Source organism: Grammomys surdaster, unplaced genomic scaffold, assembly GCF_004785775.1.
Source record: "Grammomys surdaster isolate TR1022 unplaced genomic scaffold, NIH_TR_1.0 126391, whole genome shotgun sequence".
NCBI lineage: Eukaryota > Metazoa > Chordata > Mammalia > Rodentia > Muridae > Grammomys > Grammomys surdaster.
In genome coordinates, this window is record NW_021621185.1 from 15,847,806 (window position 1) to 15,868,846 (window position 21,041).

At 39.8% G+C, this 21,041-nt stretch overlaps 1 protein-coding gene across 2 annotated transcripts in view; it reads left to right on the forward strand.

Moving 5' to 3' along the window:
* The first annotated feature begins 1,960 nt into the window (after nucleotides 1–1,960).
* The window catches only part of Homer1 (homer scaffold protein 1), a 99,200-nt gene continuing 80,119 nt past the window's right edge, over nucleotides 1,961–21,041 (forward strand). The window contains exon 1 of one of the 2 annotated variants that reach the window (XM_028760181.1): nucleotides 1,961–2,010. Coding sequence is in view for 1 of the 2 variants with exons in the window: in XM_028760180.1 (XP_028616013.1) it covers nucleotides 3,695–3,699 (5 nt within the window). In the remaining variant the exon portion in view is untranslated. Of the gene's footprint in view, nucleotides 2,011–2,989; nucleotides 3,700–21,041 lie in introns of those variants that run through there. The other variant, XM_028760180.1, reaches the window with a different exon arrangement.

Here is a 21,041-nt window from a genome sequence, read left to right on the forward strand (position 1 = left end):
TTTAGATGGGAAGTAGTTTTTAAAAGTTTTTTTCATTTTAGAGAGTAATAACACTTTGTAAAGATCATAAGATGACATTATTTGAAAAGTAACAGTGTCATTGTTTTTGTATTTTATATTTAAGTAAAAAGCTCAATTTATCTGAAATGTAACTTAGTTCCAGTTTCTATCAGTATGCTAATATGTATTAGACAAATTGGAAAGCAGATATTTGCTTTTCATTAACCTTTCATTATAATGTTAAAAGAAACCAAACCAAACCCCTTAGTTACCCTTCAAGTGTGAAGATCAGAGCTGAGATCCCAGGCATATCCGCATGAACTCTGGGGGGTGGGGGAGGGGCATCCACCTGCAGTTTCAGCACTGGGAAGGCAGACACTGGATGCTCAGAGTAAGCTGGCTAGTTGGATTCGCCCTCCTGATGAGCTGAGTTAAGAGAGAGACCCTCTCAATTGATAAGGTGGACAGCAATCAAGGGAGACTTCTCACATTAAACCTCTGATTTTCATTCTTGTCATGTACACATGTGCCAGCACATGCACACGTGCACACACACACACATGTGCATACACATGTGAGAAAAAGGAAAAAACCCTCTCAGTCTGTTTAATATTTCAAATTTAAAGCCAGATCATAACTTTATAATGTTCAGATAAATGACCAGGCAGTCTGATTAGTTACAAATTGGTACTAACACTTTGCTTTACTCTTGAGTTTCCAAGCAAGAAAATGTCAATGCAAAACAAACAAAAAAGCAAAACTGTTGTTTCTTAATTCAGAATCATGTATTAATATCAAAAACATGTACTGAAAACACATATAGCAGGCAAGCAAGGGACATTCTTGTAATTTCATTGCTTAGGAAGGACTAGAGAGGAGAACACAGGAGTTCAAGGTCTTAATCAACCCACCACTCCTGGCATAATCTATAGAATTTTAGCTGATTTATTTTGAACTGCATTGGTATTGACGTACTAATCTTTTAAGGACAAATTCATGATTCTGTAATAATATTATGTCCTGGATTTTCCGGGTCACTTCAGGTTTTAAATGTTCTGTTTAATGTCAAATGACTTTAGTTTATAAAATGTGGTCACTGAATCTATAGAGTAACTGAAGTACTAATGGCCTTCAGCAGTGTGCAGCAATTCTATTTCTGAACCACGATTGTCAACTTAAATCAAATAAAAGCAAAGCTCATTCTGTAAGACTAACTAATAAAAGGCTCATTTTAAAACTTTACGATTTTAAAAACACTATTTCACATATGTAGCTATAAATTTATGGGTGGCTAATCATCCTTGCCACATAGAAAATTAAAATATACTCGAGAGGTACTGTGCTTACAAGATTCAAAATAAAAAGTAACCCAAATGTAATCACAAAATGTATTTGTGTTAATAAAGTAGGACTTTGCTTCTGGACTGTAATTCATATATCCTTGGTAAGTCAGACCTGAGGCGATTCGTTGGCATTTGCGATGCTGTAGAAGGATCGATAATTATCTGAGGAACTAAGTTTTACTTTAATGAATTTGACTCATTATGCCTTACAGAACCATGGCTATGTTGCGAATAGCAACATTTAGAACATTTGGAAATCTCCGTCTGCTTTAATTACTATCCTTTGAAATAAGGATAAAAAAGCTCTAATTTTTTTTAAGTTAAAATGCATGGCATCAGGAGGAGAGAAAGCTTAAAAGTTGACTATGTTCAGAATGGTATTTATGATTCCTAAAATTAACGGTGGTTTCCCCCGAGTCTACCAGTAGTGATCACTCTCCCTTTCCCTGCAGGTTGGGATGTGAACAGCCTGGGGATGCTGGTGCAAACCCAGTGGGAGAGAGAGACAGGACTTTACCGGCGAAACTTCGGCACTGTTGCTATGAGTGATTCATTCGCATTTGGCACATTTATGCCAAGGAAACCTCTCGCCGCTTCCTTCTCCGAGCTCTCTCCGACTGTCTCCAGCGCCTTGGCCTTTAAGGAGAAGCGAGTGAAAAGAGAGCAGGTGGGCCCGGAGCAGCTCGCCCAGCCCGCCTCCCCCAGCTCCTTCCCTAATTTAGCAGTACTTCCGGCCGCGTGACATCATCCCCCGCACAAGGTGACGTGAGCGGAGGGTGACGTATGTGCGGAGAGGAGCGCGCTGACGTTGCTATTTAAAGGTCCTCCTGCGGGGAGGATGGAGACACAGCGCGAGCGCTTGGCGTGTGGAGCGGACCAGGCCGTGGCGGCCCGGAGCCAGCGCAGGAGCCGAGCGCGTTGCCCGTCCGCCGCCGGCCGCTAGGGGAGGGGAAGGAAAAAGGGACGGACCAACGGACCGGCCGGCTAATCCCCTCCGGGGTTGTTCCTCGCCGCCCGGTCCGAGCCCGTGCCCCGCCTCCGCCGCGCCCCACCTCCTCCGCGGGCCTGCGGCGGCGGCGGCGCTCCGCCCCTCGAGCCGGGAGGGCCGCGCTCTCCACCCCGCCCCGCCCCGCCCCGCCCCCTCTCCTGCTCCGCTGCCGTGCTCGCCTCACGCCGGCGGCGCGGACCGGGAAGCGGCGCCCTCAGCTGCGCTCGGTTCGGAGCCCGCTTCTGTGGAGTCAGAGGCAGCGACGGGCGCCAGGCCGCCCGGACCGGCGGAGGCGGCCGCTAAGGGGAGTGTGAGGAGGCAGCGGCGGCCCCGGGAATGTGAGGCAGCGCGGAGCGGGAGAGACGAGCCGGGGTGGGGGCACGAGCCGCGGCTGCCGTGCCTCGGACGAGCCGCGAGCCTCTCTCCTCAGCGCGCGGCCGCCAGGAGCTTGGGGGCTGGGTGCCGGGGACCGCGCGGGGCTGGGTTCTCTGATTCATTCATTCTCCGCCGTCGGGAGCCCGAGGCCGCGGGTGCTGCGAGGAGAGGCGGGAAGAGGGGGCGGCCGCGAGCGGGGCTCCATTGTGCTCGGCGGGGGCCGGGAAGCCGAGGGAGGTGGGCTCGGGCCCCCAGCGCTGCTCCCCGGCGGCTGTGCCCCCAGCTAGCCGCCAGCCTGGAAATGGCTCCGCTGATGCTCCTCGTGAGAACGAATCGATCCTTCCCAGCCTTCTCTGCCTGCTCTCCACCTCCTCTCTGCTCCGAGTCTTAGGAGGACGAACATTTCAAAGGACAGATTCCAATGTGGTGTGCCGTGCACATCGCGAGTGGTCGGGGTTTGCACTAAGAGATTTCTTCTATATAATTTTTTTTTAAATGTAAGGGAGATAGTGGCATTGCTGCCTATAGGATTTTTATCCAAGTGCACGTCGCGTTGGGTTGCACGCTCCACCCCCAGGGACCTGGTGTGAAATTTGAACCCACCGCCTTAGCCCAAAGGCCGAGTAACCTGGCTGCCTGAGTGTCGTGGAAGACGTGAGCGAAATGACCAGCGAACTCATTTTTTATCAGACTCGCTGAAGCTGGCTTTTGCGTTTTTCTACACGTACGGTAATTTTGTGGAATAGTTAAGTGCTATATTCTCCGCGCAACCTTTTCAAATTCCAAATGTTTGAACGTTTTGGTGTCAGCGCGAGTGAAATCATTTTACCGACAAGAACTAACTGAATTGTCTGCTTCGTTGAGTTGCCTCCGGAAAAGATCTCGGGGGTGGAAAAGCAACTGCAAAATAACAGACGGAGAAAATTCCCTGGAAGTTAATTCTGTAGCATAAGAGCAGAAACTTCAGAGCAAGTTTTCATTGGGCAAAATGGGGTAAGGATTTTGTGCTTATCACAGCTTTAAATCTGCTTATGCGTGTGTTCAGTTGAGCGGTGGTGGTGACCATATTTTTAAATCCGATCCCTTGCAAAACGGATACTACTTTTAAGTAGAGATTATATTTGTATTATTGTAGAGCGACACCAGAGGTCCTAATTGGAATGTGTAATGTTTGTAACTCAGTTATAGTTTTATTAATTATATATATATATGTATATATATACATATATATATATGAAGACAGTGTACTAGTCTACCCTGTACCTCCTAATTGATCAAACTGCTGTATAGGTTACTAAAATTTTGCCATCTTAGGTTTGGTTGACTGTGTCATTTAAAGAGAAGAGCTTCATTCTTCCAGTACTTTGTAGAAATAGTCAGTTGTACAAAGGGAGGATTGTAATTAGTTAGACTCCAGTCCTTGGAACTGATCCCTTGTAAGTTGGTGCTCTGGCAGTGCCCTCTGTTTTATCCTTGAACATCCGAAACCAAATGTACAGCTTGGTGTACTGGGCATTAAACGAAAATCTCAGTCTGTTTCGCTCTCCACGGTGTGGGTGCAGGAGAGACAAGAGACAAAGCTGTTGGGTGAAGGAACTTGTTCACTTTTTCTGTTTGCCTCAGACCTTTAGCTTGTGCTAGAAGTGTCAGGTTTACATCTTCAGCATAGCCAAAAGCCAACCTAGAGTGCATTTCCAAAACTTTTCATTCTAAACACTGCAGCTTAATAAGATGCTAGTTCTTTAGTTAGGCTGGAAATCTGTGTTATTGAGTGGCGATCTGTTCATTTCTTTAGTGGGTTGTCAGTGCTGTCTCTGCATTCTTCCTGTGGTCCAACTAACACTAATAAATAAGTAGTTGAGGAACAAGGTTTGGAAGGATGGATTTTGAAATTCATTCTGATAGTTTAGGAACACACATTTTATAAAGTTCTTGAATAGTTACTTTTTGTCCTGGCAATTAAAATTCAAAGTTCATTAGCTTATACAACTTTGAAAATATAGACACGTGTCATAGCAGTTCTTCTTCAGGAATTAATTATGAGTTGATAATTACTTTTAATGCTTAAATGACAAGTGCTAAGAATGTAATTAAAATATCTTATTCTATTTCTGGTTCTGCTATTAGTAGCAGTGACCTTCAGCAAATTACTTAACCTTTATGGGCTGTATTCTCGTCGGTAAAATAAGGAGTGTAAGAGTTTTCCTACTGTAAAAATGATTTTTTTTCCTTTCTTCCCTCATTTGATGGTCAGCAGTTGACTTTTTTCTTCTAATCTGTTTAAGCACATAAGCTAGGAAATGAAGGTGTTAGAAACTGTTCTGGTCAGTTGCACCAATTTTTAAATGAGAAAATACTAAAAAATATTAATATTGGAAACATTTGAAGTATGGCTTCCCTTGATTATATGCAGCTCCACAGTTTAAAATGTGTGTGTGTGCGTGTGTGTGTTTTTAAGCCATGTTGGAGTGTCACGTGCACTCTCACCTACACAATAAATCAAGTGGCAGTTTTTCACCAAAAATGGCTGCATTCTTCAGACTGGAGTAAGCATCATCAGAGAAGAGAATCAGTTTTCTGCATCTCATACATTACAGGAATGCTCACTGTTTTACCAAGAGAAGAGTGAGATTAATTTAATACTAAAGGGGACTACTATTTGAAATATGAAATTAAGGTACCTACATGAAATATATTTAGATATTCAGCATAATTTGTGTATAAACAAGTCACTTGCCTTTTTGTTAAAATTATACTTTAAGGGCTGGAAAGATGGCTCAGGGGTTAAGAATACTTAGTCTTCAAGAGGACTTTGTTTTGATTCCCAGCACCCACATGGTGGTTCACAACCCTCTGTAATTCCAGTTCCCGGGGATCCGATACCCTCTTCTGACTGCTGCAGGCACCAAGCTTGCAGGTGGTATGCATACATACATGCAAGCAAAACACCAGTACTCATAGATTAAAATTTAAAGAATGAATAAAATAAAAGCTAAAAATGACATATAAAATAAGGTTGCAATAGAATTTTGCCTGGTGAATGATATAATTTGAATTTGCCCTTCCAGAACTCAGGTGCCAAAACTTCATGGCCAGTTGGTGATAGCTGAATATTAAGAGAGATCTAGAGAGAAAGCTGAAGATCCGGCTCATCATTTAACAGCACTTGCTGTTATTGTACTCAGAGCTATACTTGGGAATGTGACGATTTCTTACTGAGGATGATTTGCTTTATTTGCATTGTTGAAAGAAGAAGGGTAGGTGGAAATAGAAGAAAATATCATACAGCAAAGGCATTTACAGACGTTTTTACCCTTTGTAAGGGAATAAGCACAGCCATCTGGGCTTCTTTGAAACATAAGTTAATATTATGTGACCTTTAAAGTTTTCCCAGGCAGTCCTTAAATTACCTTACTTGGATGGTGAATATCCAAAATTTCATGTGGATAAGGAAGTTTATATGTAACAGATGGATTTTTGATTAGTATTGTTATAAGGTTTACATTTACCTTAATTATAAGTATAGTTAGGGAATAAAAAATTATTTTTCAAACCAAAATAAATGATTAGGTAGAAAAAAATGACTCCTGTAATACTAGTTTATGAACTCCATGGAAAAGGAAAAGAACAGCTGAAACCAACAGTTGGCAGAGTCTGTCAAAGTTGCGTGCACCATGGAGTGAGGTCAACTGAAGTATGGATGTATAAAAAGTGTACCAGACACCTTACAAATAAAGATAATTGAACATGAAAAATGAAGCCCACCAGAAGCTTCAGCGTCTCCGTGAGGCGTGCGTGTTAGGCACAGCCTAGTAGTATATCGTAATGTAGCAGTGAGTCTGCAGCTCTGTCAGCACACTTGAGAAAGCAGCAGGTACCAAGTCACTTCAGCCAGTTATTTTGTGCTGCTTTTTGTTTTTACTTAGTTTAGTAATGCCTGTCTCTATTAAGAGATAGTTATGTATAAAATGGGGGTTTTCCCTACAAAAGGATGTTGAGATTTTTGTTTGTTTTTCTGGTATCTACCTGACTTTGCAAACTTTGAGCCCTTCCTTTTACCTTAAAGCATGGAATAGGTGCTGAAACATGTTACCTGGAGTCTCATGTCGCTTAAGGAGGAGGTGGTAGCAAAAGTGTGGGAATGTTGATCCACTGTCACAGTAGGAGTGCACTTTGTAAAGGCAGAGTAACAGCCTAAGGAAGTGCAAGTACTTAGTTCTTTCTTAACTTTACCAAACTTTCAGCAGCAGTTACATGGCGTAGACTCAGCTGAGTGTTGTTGAACAGTCAGTAAAATGTGCTTTTTTCCTAAAGAGTTTATGTTTAGAACTGGGGATAATGGTTAAAGTAAGGTGTGAAATGTTGGAAGCAGTAAAAGTGGGGCATTTGCGGCCTACAGTATATTTGTATGAGGGGACGTTTACTGCTGTAGGAAGGATAAAGAGATTTTGGATCAGGTGATATTAAATACAGGCAGGCTTTGAAGACTAATTGAAGAACAGTGATTGACAGCATCACTGCATGAAAGTGTGGACTCCTTTGATAGAGAGGAGTGAGTCCCTAGAACTTTGTCCAGGGCCGTGCTAGAGCTTTATAGGCCAATGAAAGACTGGGTTATACTACAGACTGGTGTTTAAACTGAAGATACTTGACCCTTGACCCAGCTTTGTATGGCATGCCCTATACACCTAGTCCTCAGAAAAGTGAGGCAGGAGGATCTGGAGTTTGAGACCAGTTTGGGCTATAGAAAGAGCCTGGGGTTGTTTTGTTTTGTTTGTTTGTTTGTTTGTTTGTTTGTTTTAAAGCCAGACAATAAAAATATCCATTGGCAGCATACATTTTTATGCTGTGACCTAGTATTCATATTTGAATATAAAATGACATAAAATAATATTCTTACTTTATGTGATGCAGTCTGAAAGTTTCTACTATCATTTCATTTCCATTCCATTTCCTTTTCAAGAAGAAATGGTAGTGAAGACCCACTAATTGGAGTTAAGAAACCTGTGGTAGCAACTGGCAATTTAGGAAAGCATTGTTCTTGGTGGTGTGAGAAGAACCAATCAATATGGGACCATAAGCAAGCAAAGCACTAACAAGACGGATCAGAGAAGTAGTGAGAACAGGCTAAGCTAATTCAGATTTGTATGCTGTGTCTTGTAGAAACAACAAGCTAAAACAGTGGCTCTGGCTGGGCAATGGAAATGAAGTGACAGGCCCTGGGATGTTCCCAGTGTGCAGAGGGACAGAGAAATGTGCAGCTGGACTTTAGAACTAGGAGTTTTCAAGTAGAGTTAGAAATGATGGGAACTGCACGGTGTGCTCAAATAAGAGACACTCATGAAACACTGAGGCGGAGAGGTGAGAGAGAAACTGGCCTTACTTAGTTGCTGACAGTCAAGATAAAAGGCATTCACATTTCAAAAGCTCAAATCTTTGTTCTGCTGTTGAGCTTTCTTTCTGTCTTGGATGTTGCTAACTGAATAGAAGAACAGGAAAATGAATCCCAAATATTTAGCATTATCTGGTATCCTCCATTCCTATTTTAAGGCTTAAATAACTGTTTTAAGTGGCTCTAGTATGTTTAGTTAGGACCTGTCTAGTTAAATGTAATGTGCAGGCTTTTGTCTGTGTTGGTTGTGTTTAATACCCTATGATTTGTGCCACACACAGTGGAGACAATGCAGTTTGCAAGATACATTACATTTGTAAAAAGAAGTAAGATTTTCCTGCAGATCAGAAACTTGTTTTTTTAACTGAGTAATTTTGAGGTATTGTAAGAGTTAAGTTAATTACAGAAACATTTGTATGTAATAAGGAATTTTTAGGTAGCTTTAAGTCTATGTATGAGAACTGGAAAAATTTTTTTACTTGTGTCACAGGGTATTGCTAAGTAACTCAGATTGGCCTCCAGGTTTGATCTTAATGCTTCAGCTTCCAGAATAGTGATATTACAGGTGTGTTATCACCAGACTCCATAAAACTTTAACCCTCTAAATAGGAGTATAGGTAAAATTTCAGCAACAAAACCCCAGTCAGAGTGTACAAATAAAATTGTATATCTAGATTCTTTCTTTTAGGTCAGAGGAAAAAAATGTTAAAAATAACAGCACATTTTCTCCTTCTCTGGACATCTTTCTCTTTTTTTTCCTCTTTCCCACTCCCTTCCCCTTCCCCACTCCCAGCTTACCCTACTTAGGAAGAAAGGTTTATATTGTACCCAAGTGGTCTGGAACTTGTGATCCATAGTGTCCTCAGTCCTTGAGTGGTGGGGGTGAGCTACCTCACTCAGCTTCAGTTTAATATTCCTAATTGTTATGACATCTTACATATTGATAGTCTTCCCTTACAATTGTAAATCTAGCATGTTGGTCATTTTGTGTTTCTAAGTAAAGTATCTAAGGAAGGAGAAGGGAAAAAAAAATCCAAAACAAACTAATCCTTGTTCTTTGTTTTTGTTTTTCAAAAGACATTTATGAGTAACTGACATGCATATCTTTTTAATATTTTGACTTTTTACTCTACTTTTATTTTTGTCTTGTTTTTATAGTTTCAAAAATGGATTTAAGATCCATTATGGCTTTTGTAATTATAGCTAAAGTAATTTTTAACTGAATTTCATTTATACTTAATTATCTTTTCTATTTTTAAGGTAGGCTGAACAAATATTTTTCTCATTTTTTAATTAGAAAATAAAATTATTCATGAAATCTAAAATAATGTCTAGTCAATGTTTTATCCTCATAATGGTTTACCCTTGCAGTTTTTCCAGCTTTTGAAAAATCATCTTTTAATCCCAGCACTTGGGAGGCAGAGGCAGGTGGATCTCTGAGTTCGAGGCCAGCCTGGTCTACAGAGTAAGTTCCAGGACAGCCAGGACTACACAGAGAAACCCTGTCTCGAAAAACCAAAAAAAAAAAAAAAAAAAAAGAAAAAGAAAAAGAAAAAGAAAAAGAAAAATCATCTTAATCTCTTTAAAACCCAATATTATTGAAACATTAACTCTACCCTAGGGGTATCTAGCTTTTTTCCTTTTTAAGTGAATGTGTATGTGTCTGGAGAGAGGAGCGTGTTTGCATGTATGTAGGAGGGGGGCATGTCATTGTGTGCAGGCATGCTTATGACCGCCTGACATTGACATCAGTGTCTAACTCAGTAGCTCTCCAGCTTAGATTACAGCAGGGCCTCTTGCTGAACCTGGAGCTCACTGTTTTTGACTAGTCTAGTCAGCATGCTTTAGGGATGCCGTGTCTCTATGTTGCTTCCCAAGTTCTGAGATTACTCCACCCACCCGGTTTTTACATTGGTTCTGGGGATCCAAACATCACACCAGGCTTCACATTTGCTGGGTAAGCCTTTAACCCATGGAACCATCTTTCTAGTTCTGGATATTTTCTTTCAGTGTTCTATAAACGTGAAGAACGCTTCCTTATTATCTTTGAAATGAAAGGGTTGCTACCAAGTTCTAAGGCAGAAGGATTGTAAGAATTGACAGCTTTTTGTAAAACTACCAAATAAGAGTTAGAATAGAAGTGAAACAAAACTGTGTCTTCAGTCATGGATAGCATGCATTTTCATTACTGTATAAAGTTGTTTAGAGTCATTGTCACCGTGTCTTATATCTAATGTTGTACCTGGATCCATGTGTTCCTGTGCTGCAGGGTCCAAAAGACCATAACAGAGAATGTCTTTGACTTCCTAAATATTGTAGAAATACTTGTTTCTAGTTCCACTGTTTTTAGTTGTTGAGTCTTAATAAAATATGCCCAAAGGTCCTGGGAGGTACAGCTCAGTGATGGAGCAACCTGCCAGCAAGCTGAGATTCTGGAGTCAGTGCTTGCACTAGTAGCGTCTCAAGGAGACAGGGCAGTGGGAGGGACCCTTAACCCTAATATGTTTTCATGGGCAAAATCACATTGTGTTTCCTAACAGATGAGTTTGTAACACAGAGCCACACTTGTAAAATTAGCTGAAAGGATTTGAGTGAATTAGATCCCATTCTTAGTATACAGAAAATCCTTATTTCTAGTAATTTGGATATGTCATTTATTTTTTTATTTATTATAGGTAGACTGATATATTATTTTTTGTGCTTATGTATGCCTCAGGATAACTTGAAAGCTTATTATAGCTTTTTTGTTTTTTCTTAAATATTTGTGAGACATCTCAGGGTTATTCTATAAAGTATTTTTGTGGTTTGAAATTTTCATCCCTGATTACTTTCAGTTTCTCCTGTTAGGGTCATAAGGATCCCTAGTAAATTATCTTGAATGGAATAAACAACCAAAGATCTCAGCATCTCAACTTAGGGAAATGTTATGCCTCTATCCTCCAATGTCCCTAAACTTAGATAGGATAGTTACTTCAGGCCTGCTATCCCTTTAGCTTTTTGTGTGCTGCCTTTTGGCATGTTCTTTTGTGAAGCAGTGCTCTTTTCTATCTTACTGTGTGGTTTCGAATGTCTGGTTTTTGGCTTCTAACATTAAAATGTGTATGGTTTGCTTAATTGCTCTGCCAGCTTTCATCATTTTACTTAATAAGGACTCCATCTACTCTTTTAGTATTGCTTGGGATCAGGGTCAACTGAGTCAGAAGAGCTGGGCTTGGTGGCACCTGCCTTAAGTCTCAGCATTCAAGAGGCAGGTCTCTGAGTTCAAGACCAGCCTGATGTATAGTGTGAGTTCCAGGGCTACATAGAGAAACCTTGACTCAAAACAAAAACAAAACTGGAGTGAGAAGACTCTCAAGCCACCCTTAAACCGGACTTTCTTAAGGTTCTTTGTTGATTAAAAAAGCACAACTAGTTCTAGATCTTACAGGATGTTCTTTTACTTTTTCTGCTAATTGGCAAGAGTTTTATTATTTTGCTAAGTCTTTGATAGGTTCATGCGCGTATTCAATGTGTTGTGAACAGAGTCACCCCATTGCCCTCTCCTATGTCTCCTTCTCTTATAGTTAACCTCCTCCTTCCCAACTAGCCCCTTCCCACTACGTGTGTTATTTTGTGTGTGGGTCTGTGGGTCTGTGCATGTGCATGCAGTCATAGCTGCTGTGTGTTTTTCTTGATGAGATTGCCTATGTCATATCTAGAAACCAGCATTTTACAGCATGTACAGCACTCCTCTACAGTGGTTCCCAACCTTCCTAATACTGCAATCCTTTAATACAGTTCCTCATGCCGTGGTGACCCCCCCACCATAAAATTATTTTTGTCGCTACTTCATAACTGATTTTGCCACTGTTATGAATCATAATGTAAATATTTTTAGAGGTAGATTCCCCAAAGGGGTGATGACCCACAGGTTAAAAACCACTTTCCTAGCCTTAACAGTGTTTCTGCTTCCTCTTCCTTGATGCCTCCTGTGTCTTGGAGGGGATGGTACAGATGTGCACTTTAGGGCTGAACATTATTATTTTCAGCATTTTACTAGTTAAGAATCTCTGTGTTGTGTGTTAGCCACTGGAATAGGAAGTGTCTCTGGCCAAGGTAGATAGCAGTGTTAATCTAAGGGTAGAGCTGTAAACATTTAGAAAGCAGTTTGATTACATATCCATTTAGCATAAGTAATGTACAGAATTTTAATTGTGTTTTTTCATTATTGCATTCATTTGGTATTTTATTAGTGTTAAATACATTTGTGTTACTATTTCAATGCTAATATGGGATAAAGTATAAGATAGTAATGACAGTGTTATTGTTTAAGTTTATTTTGTGACAAATTAGTGTATTCTGAGTGTCAGTATTTAATCCATAGGTAATTTTACAGTTTTTTTTTAATGTGACAGGAAGCTAGTCTATAGAATATTTCCAAAGATGGTAGTATTTTCCATGATGCTAAAGTGTATAATGGGGCTGGAGAAATGGCTTAGTAGTTAAGAGCACTGGCTGCGCTTTCAAGAGGACCTGGATTCTATTAAAAAACTTACGTGGCAGCTCACAGCCATCTATAACTCCAGTTTAGGGGATCTGATGTTTTCTTCTGGCCTATGGGCACGGGACGGGCGTATAGTGCACAAAGATGAATATAGGCAAGCACACAAAGTAATCAAATAAGTACAAAATATACAAGAGTGTGTATTTTCAGGACTGCATACATAAAGTATGTTTGTATATACAAAAAGTATGGGAAGGAGGGCTGTAAAGTGCTGCCATGTTTCTAGGAAGACGACTTGTGAATTTTTTTGAGTCTTTCTGAAGTGTGTAGTTTCTCTAAAATGAATATATTTAAGTCAGTAACTGCTCATACATATAGTTATCTAAGCATTTTTTTTAAATCAGTTTTAGCTTCTACCTCTAACATTTCAGTTCATTATTTTCAAGATTGACTGAAGAAGTAGTTATTCTTCTGTTCCAGCAAAAACTGTTTTAAATGTAAGAACAGTTCCCGGAATATTAATGGTATCTGCATCTTTACGAAGAAAGGGCTCCAAAGGAACATGTGAGTAGTGGAACATTACAAACTATGAAATGATAGACCATGTGTTAGGTCTTGCAGCTGCTGGGAGCTCGTCATAAGTTCAGGAACCTAAATGGATGCTCAGTGATTGCTTCGGAAAGCTGTATTTAATCCTGTGTAGTTCTTCTAAAACATGCAAATTTAGTGCAAGCTTGCTATCTTGGTGAGTTCCTTAAATGCACGTCTCTTGTCTTTAAGATGATGAAACCCTGCATTTTACTTTAATGTATTTAAATCTGCTTAATGCATTAGATTTGGAATATATCAAAGTACTTTAAGTGATTTGACATTATTGCATATGTTTGGTATATAGTGTTTCCACCAGTGATTTTAAATTGAAATTTTTATAAGCCAACCTTCCTTGTAGTTACTGGGCACTTCAGCCTCTGGAATACTTATGGAGATAGAATCTTTTTCTCTGAAGGATCTCAGGCTGGTGGGTGGAGGAGGGACACTTAATATGTCATTTTGGAATATTTTTCCTATGCTAAAAAGCACAGACCTACAAATGGAAGGCCAGAGTATACACTTCAGTTTCTGAATCACGTGGTCTCTGTGTCACTTGCTTTTCTAATCTGTAAACAAAAGCTGGACCATACTGTACTAGATTTCTAATTTGTCATAATTGTTTAAAAAATATTTTATTTTATGTGGATGAATGTTTGGCTGCATATATACATGCATACCACACACTTACCTGGTGCCCATGGAGGCCAGAAAAAAGATCTCCTGTAACTGGAGTTACAGGCTGTTCTAAGCTGCAGTGTCGGTTCTAAACTGAATCCCCCGGTCCTCGAAGAACAGCAGCTCTTAAGTGGCGAACCATTGCTCTAGTCCCTAAATTTGTCCTTCTTTTGGAATTACCTCCTCCTGAACTCTAGTGTATCCATTAGCTAGTCAGAACAACACATGGTAGTGTAAGGTAAAAAGGCGTAGAGGTTAGTGAGCACTGTGAGAAAGTGAAGAGACCATCCACGTTCTAAACACATTGTTCTGAAAACCTAGTCAAAGAAGCACATCTTTAGCCTGACTTATGATTTATTTTGCACACTATTATTATCATTATCATTTTTATAGCAGTTGTGGTATGTTATGTATTATGATACAGTTTTGAAATGCATTGGAAATATCTTGGCTACAGCAGGAAGAAAAATCGATTATAGTATGATACTGGCAGAAGTTAATACTAGATTAGTAGTTCTCAGTTGTGAGCCTATATCAGCACCACCTAGATGACTTGTTAAAAAGAAAACAGATTGCTGGGTTTCCTTTGCCTTCAGAGGTGGGTCTAAGAGCAGACCAACAAATTGTTCTAATGAATTTGCAGCTGCTGCAGCTGCTGCTGCTGCTGTTCCTGCTCCTGCTGCTATAGTGACCTTACTGAAGGATGCTGCATTCCTTCAGTGAAGCTCACAGAAGTGAGAATTTCTTTCTATTCAGAAAGCTTATCTGATTCTTAAAGTGCCTCTGTCTCTCATTCCCTCCCTACCTCCTTCCCTAGGCACGATTCATACATTTTAAAGTTAGAAAAACCCTATGACAAACTTGGGGCAGGAACACCTGATTTAGCAGCAGACCTATTCTTTGCAATGTAGAAGATCCAGGACAGTCTGAAGCCAGTTGCTTTGAACCTGAATGCTTTTAGCCATACTTAACAAGTATGACCATTTTCTATTCAGGGTTTCTCCTGCTTTCTGGCATTTTTAAATGCATTGTTTATAGAAATTCCTGATATGACTTTGACTTCTTAAGTTTTCTGTTTTAGGAAAAATACGATTTTCTTCTAAATTACTGATTTTTACTTAGTTTCTGGTTGCATTGTTTTGTCATAAATATTAGGCTTTTATTGTTGTGTGACAAACTAGTAAGATTTTACTGGCTTAAAACAATTTACTGATTTAAGACAATTTATTATGTAAAAGTTTCTGTGGGTCAAGAGTCTAGGCATTGACAGTTAGCTGAATCTTCCTTATAAGGCACTCCAGGTGGAAGCTAGGATTGGGATCATTGACACCGACTCTCCTCTTGTTGTCACTAGAAATAATTTCTTAGCTTGCTGTGTGCCTTCCAGACCAAGTAGCCTCCTCTTGGCTAGCCATTTCCAGATCTCACCTGCATAGATCTTGACCACTTAGGATAATAATGTCCCTTGTGAGTACTTCACAGTCAGCAGGTCTGTGGTCTCTTGTTTGTGTGCATCCCTACTCTATAGTTAGCAGTTCATCGTCTCTCTAGAGCAGTGTTCTCAACCTTCTAATGCTGTGACCTTTTAATACTGTTCTTCACATTGTGATGAACCACAACCGTAAAATTGCTGTTTTGCAACTGTTATAAATCATAATGCAAATATCTATGTTTATGGTCTTAGAAGACACTCGTGAAAGCACAGGTTGAGAACCACTGCTTTGGGGGATTATGCAGAAAGTGCCTATCAAGGGAATGGTAGTCTTGGAGACCATCTTATTAAAATTGGCATTTCTTTCCTACTGCACTTTTTTTTTTTCAAAGTCTTTAACCTTTAAGAGTTGCCATCTGTGCTTCTGCTCCTACATGGACTGGTTACTCTATATGCATTCCAGATCTTCCCTTCTAATTTTCATTCATTTGCTGGATACTGTGTCTTTTGTGTTCTAACGGCACCTTTTGCTATAACTCTATACTATAATATATAATTCTGGGCTAGGTAGAAGATAACTTTTTTTTCAGGTGTATATACATAAAATTGTTCTCTTCCAGTTGTTGAGTGTATTTATATAGAAAAACATTTTGTAAAGACTCCTACTGTGTTCTAGTTTTTAGTGCTGTTGAAGCTGATTGTTTCTGCCATTCGTTTCTTGATGTGTATTGTTGATGCTCTGGACCTTCTTGATGATGTAGCATGGGGTTTTTCTTGAGTGCTCTTATTTGTCCATTTACCTGCAGTGCTGTGGTTTGAACCCTTGGCCTCCTACCTGCTAGGCATGTGCTCTGCTCCTGAGCTAGATTCCCAGCTCTGCTTTTGTTTTTACTTTCTAATCATTTGTTCTTTAGTATTTGGAAATGCACCTCCCTAAAGTTGGAGATTTCCTTGTATTTTAAAGGAATAATTTCTCTCCTCTCCCTACTTCCTGAGTCAAGGTCTTATTCTGTAGCTCATGCTTTAAACTATCCTGCCTCAGTCTTCTAAGTGCTGGGATTATAGACGTGTGCTATCTTGCCTGGCCAGAAATATTTTCTTATTCTTTTTCTCTTCTCTCTTTATGAATTGCTAGTTTGTTGGATAACAAATCTCCTTTCAGTCATGCATGTGATTTTAATTTCTTTAAAGAAGGTTTTGCACACACACATATATACACATCCATACCTCTTAGAATTCTGAGATAAGTATATTTCTCATTAGACGCAGGGGTGGTTTCTTTTGGGGAGGGTCTGGTTCTATTTGTAGCCTCTTTTCTTAATACTCCTGTTTCAAGCACTGCTCCCTTTTGTGGAAAAGGTATTGATGTTAGAGCAGGGGTAGAGTCGGGAACCCAGTGCTCTTTATTAAATTTCAGCAAACCCCTAGTTAAGTCCCACGCCTTCAGTCCTCTGCAGTCACTTTGCCTCTGTCTTCTGGCCAGCAGGCTGTTCACTTAATTCTTTCTTTTTCGGGTACTTTCACATTTCCTTGTCCTGCCAGTTCAACTACTATATACTTCATTTTCCATACTTGAAAAATTCATTTCTGTTCTTTGATCTTTTGGATTTAAACCTTCTTTCCCCTTCACTTTGACTTGAATGGGACTTTAGAAAAGATAATATAAGGCATCTTTCAGAATGTGTTGATACTATTGATTAATTGGTTGGAGTTTGGTAGATGACAAACATACTTTTTAAAAATCTGTCTGTAACTAACACCTGAAAACTCAAGAATAATGTACTTGGGGAGCTGGATTGATGGTTCAGTTGTAAGAGTAGTTGTTGATCTTTCAGAGGACCTGGGTTTGATTCCCAGCAGCCACATGGTGGCTTCCAACCTGGCTCCCAGCCAGCACAGCTCCCAGTTTCAGGGGATCTGATGCCCTCTTCTGGCCTCCTTGGGTACCAGATACATACATGGTTTACGGGCATACTTGAAGCCAAAATACTGATACACATAAACTAAAATAAAAATATTTGAGAGAGAGAGAGAAAGAGAAAAGCAAAACAAAACAAAAAAGAGACCTCTGCATAACTTGTTCTCTCTGCTGTATTGGACAAACCAACATGTGAGTTGTCCTCCAACATTGGGCCTCTTGAGCACTTGTAAACAAAACAAAGCATTAAGCACTTAATTTGTGTCATGAGTCATGCTAGGTACTGGCAATAGACATGTAAACAAGAAATTACACTAAATACTGTAATAGAATTTGAGCATTTGATGCACACTCAGGTGTTTTATAGAGACAGCTAAGTTTAAGATGAGGCTTGAAAAACAGACAAATTGGAGTAAGATGTGAAGAAGGTGATTGGGACATTTCAGGCGGGGAGATAGTTAGTGTGGGTAGTTTCAGAGTAAAAATATCCTTGTTAGAAAGGTAAAATACTTAAGAGAGATATGAGTAGAAAGCTTCTGGGGCCAGTTCATGTCTATCATGTTAAAAGTATTATACGTTTTCCCCAGGTTAGTGGTTTTCATGTATTTTTATGTGCCTATACCCCAAAAAGATTTGAAGCATCTTCCTTCATACAGATATATTTATAAATTATATGTCCTAGATATGCATGTATATTTTTATATACATACATTTTGTATAATAGACACATTACTTATATAATAGGCATACTTGTATACAATAAAACATAAAAGTAGACATGAATAAAGAGGAAACAAATGCTATTGCTTCAAGTAATGGTGACCAGTAGAATAATTCCAACTAGTAGTTTTTACCATCCTTGCATTTTATTAACCATTCAGTCGTCAGTGTGGAGAAGTGTTGTGTGTGTAAGAAATAACTGGAATTGAAAGACACTTGAATTGAATTCCAGAGTAGGTTAGTTGCAGCAGTTTAGTCCGGAGTAATTGTTTGAGTTAAAACACTGCCCTGGGGCATGGATTCAAGAGATTTAATAGTGCCATCTCTTAGAGTTGACAGTAAGCTAGATAAATTTGGAGAGTAGGGGAGTAAAGAAGTTGGCTTGCTTAACCATGAATTGAGGTAGAGAACCAGCTGGAAAGAGGCAAGTTTACATTGGAAAGAGGTGGTGACTGGGAGTTGGAAATTTATGGTCATCATCATTGAGAGTGTCTTATAATTTGGCTTGGGATAGAGTTTTGGGAATCATTAGAATATGAGTATTGCTTGATGCTGTGAGTGTGGATGAGCTCATTCAGGGTATTTATAGAAAAGAACAGGCTAGGCTTCTCTGGGAATCATCATTTCAGGAGCAGGCAGAGGAGATGGGAGAACTGTCAGGTGAGAGAACATGTCATAGAATTAAGAAAATGAGCCTGAAGAAGGGAGTACCTGGGATCAGATGATAGAATGACCAGCGGAGGTAAGGAGTGCCCAGTAAGTTTGCTCCGAGAGTTCTTTAAAGACTCTGCCTTGAAAACACTGTGCTGCTTCAGAAACCAAATTGGTACAGAGTGAGGGTGCAGGATGAAGGAGCAGATTAAAAACACAGACGTCTATGTTAATGAAAAGTGTCTGGGGATAGGAAGATGGCTGCAGCAAGAGCATTCACACAGAGGTCTGAGTTTGAATTCTCAGAACCAGGTGAAATGCCTAGAATGGTTACGGGCCTGTGACTTCCACATTCTACAGGTGAAGATAGGAGAGTCCCTGCACTTGCTGGCGGCCCGCTGGATCCAGGTTCAGTGAGAAACGCATCTCAAGGCAATAAAGCAGAGCATGAAAGAACAGAGCACATACTGCACATACCACACACATTCTCCCTTTCTCTCCCAGACAGACAGACAGACAGACACACATACATACACACATGGGAATATGTGTAAATCAGTGTAGCTTCAAAATTCTATAAGGTTCACAAAGTTGAGTTTTATTTTTAAAAATATAGACATTCTTTGAGAAAAGAGTCAACAACTGTAAGTATTTTTAAAATAAAGGGGAAATTGTTGAAACATAGGACAGGATGTGATATGGAACATAGGAAAAACTGTTAACTGTTAATAAGAGAAATGTCTTTCTCATAAACTGAGGGAAAGGGTGAAAAGAAAGCCATGGCTGTATTAAGTTTGTACCTTAAAGGGCAGGAAGCCTGTGGGGAGCTCTTTAGCTGGTAGACTCCACTTCCTCAATTTGTTTTCTGGCTCCTCTAACATATTACTGTGTCAGGTACTGTTCTAAATGTATGAATCAATCTATAAACAAAGCCTTGCCTTTATGAAGGTTATATTCTAATCACTAGAATCTAGTGAGTGATAAATGACAAAACCATCTGCTAAGTGTACAGTACATACTCAGCACCTTGGAAAGAGAGGGAATCCTGGGAGAGATTGCTAGTCATGGCCTAGGATAGCTTTAGGGTCCTTTAGGGCCCAACTGAGGTAATGATCATAGGTTTGAGTGATCTCTGACTGTTCTTTTCAAGTAGGTAGAAGAATTTTCATGGCTTCTGTTCTATTGAAACATGAAAGGACTATGTCTAATTTTTAATGTCTTTTCGGGTTTTTTTTTCCCTTGTGCTTTGAGACAGGGTTTCACCATGTAACTGGGAGGACTGGAATTGGCTATATAGATGAAGCTGGTCCCAAACTCACAGAAATTTGCCTGCCTTTCTCCCCCAGTTGCTAGGTTAAAGATACGGGCTACTATACCTGATCTCAGAATTATTTTAATGTTTTCCCCTTAGTTGCTTCTTTTCATCTTAGAGAACATTCTGTGTTCTTGGAAGATCAATTTCATAATAGTTTGTTGAAAACCATCAATTCCTTCTTTTCCTTCTTTTCTTCCTTTCCTCCTTTCTCCACTGTCCCAACCCCCCAGGTACTGTGGGCTAAACCCAGGGCTTTAACACAAACTAGAAAACCTCTCTACCTCTGAACTGTCACCCTAAACTTAGCCACCAATGGAAACATCCTGAAACAGTCCTATAGAAAGTTTTAAAGCTTTTTTGAGAGCTGAGACTGTATTTAATATATTTAATAATCCTCTCTCATAGTTCAGCACATTTACTCATGGTGAATCAAAGTGTATAAAATCATAAATAAGGCCTTTTCTGTCTAGGAAGGTGTAAGAAGTTAATCAGTATAAGTGCTTAAATGATGCTCTGACTCCTAAGAACTTAGTATAGTATTATTTTAGAAACTGTTGTTCAAGTTATCTTATCCTTTTTCAGTAAATATTTTCAGTCTTTCTCTGAACAGAATAAACTTCTTTCTTTCTAAGTCACTCAGATGAACTTGGGCCATATTCTAATTCTGATCTTTCCATAATAGCTTGGGCAGTGTTTTAATTTTGTGATGGTCTGGCATGCTAAAGGGATACATGTAACTGTTCATTGGATAAATCAATAGTGAGTGAGAGATAGAGACTTTATGATATTGAAGAGTTTATTCTTTGCTTTATAAAACAGAATTTTATGTGAAGCTCTTAATATAAAATCTCATCTGGGCGGTAGTGGTGCACGCCTTTAATCCCAGCACTTGGGAGGCAGAGGCAGGCGGATTTCTGAGTCTGAGGCTAGCCTGGCCTACAGAGTGAGTTCCAGGACAGCCAGGGCTATACAGAAAAACCCTGTCTCGAAAAACAAAAACAAAAATAAAAATCTCATTTTAGATCTTGAGATCGGGCTTTAGGCTACCTGAGCTGTAACTGTAGGTAGCATGTCATGATACAGTGCAGACCTACTAGCTTAGCAGACAGTTGAGGTTTCCAGAGGCATACAGTAGACTGTGATCTTGAGCAAGTTATT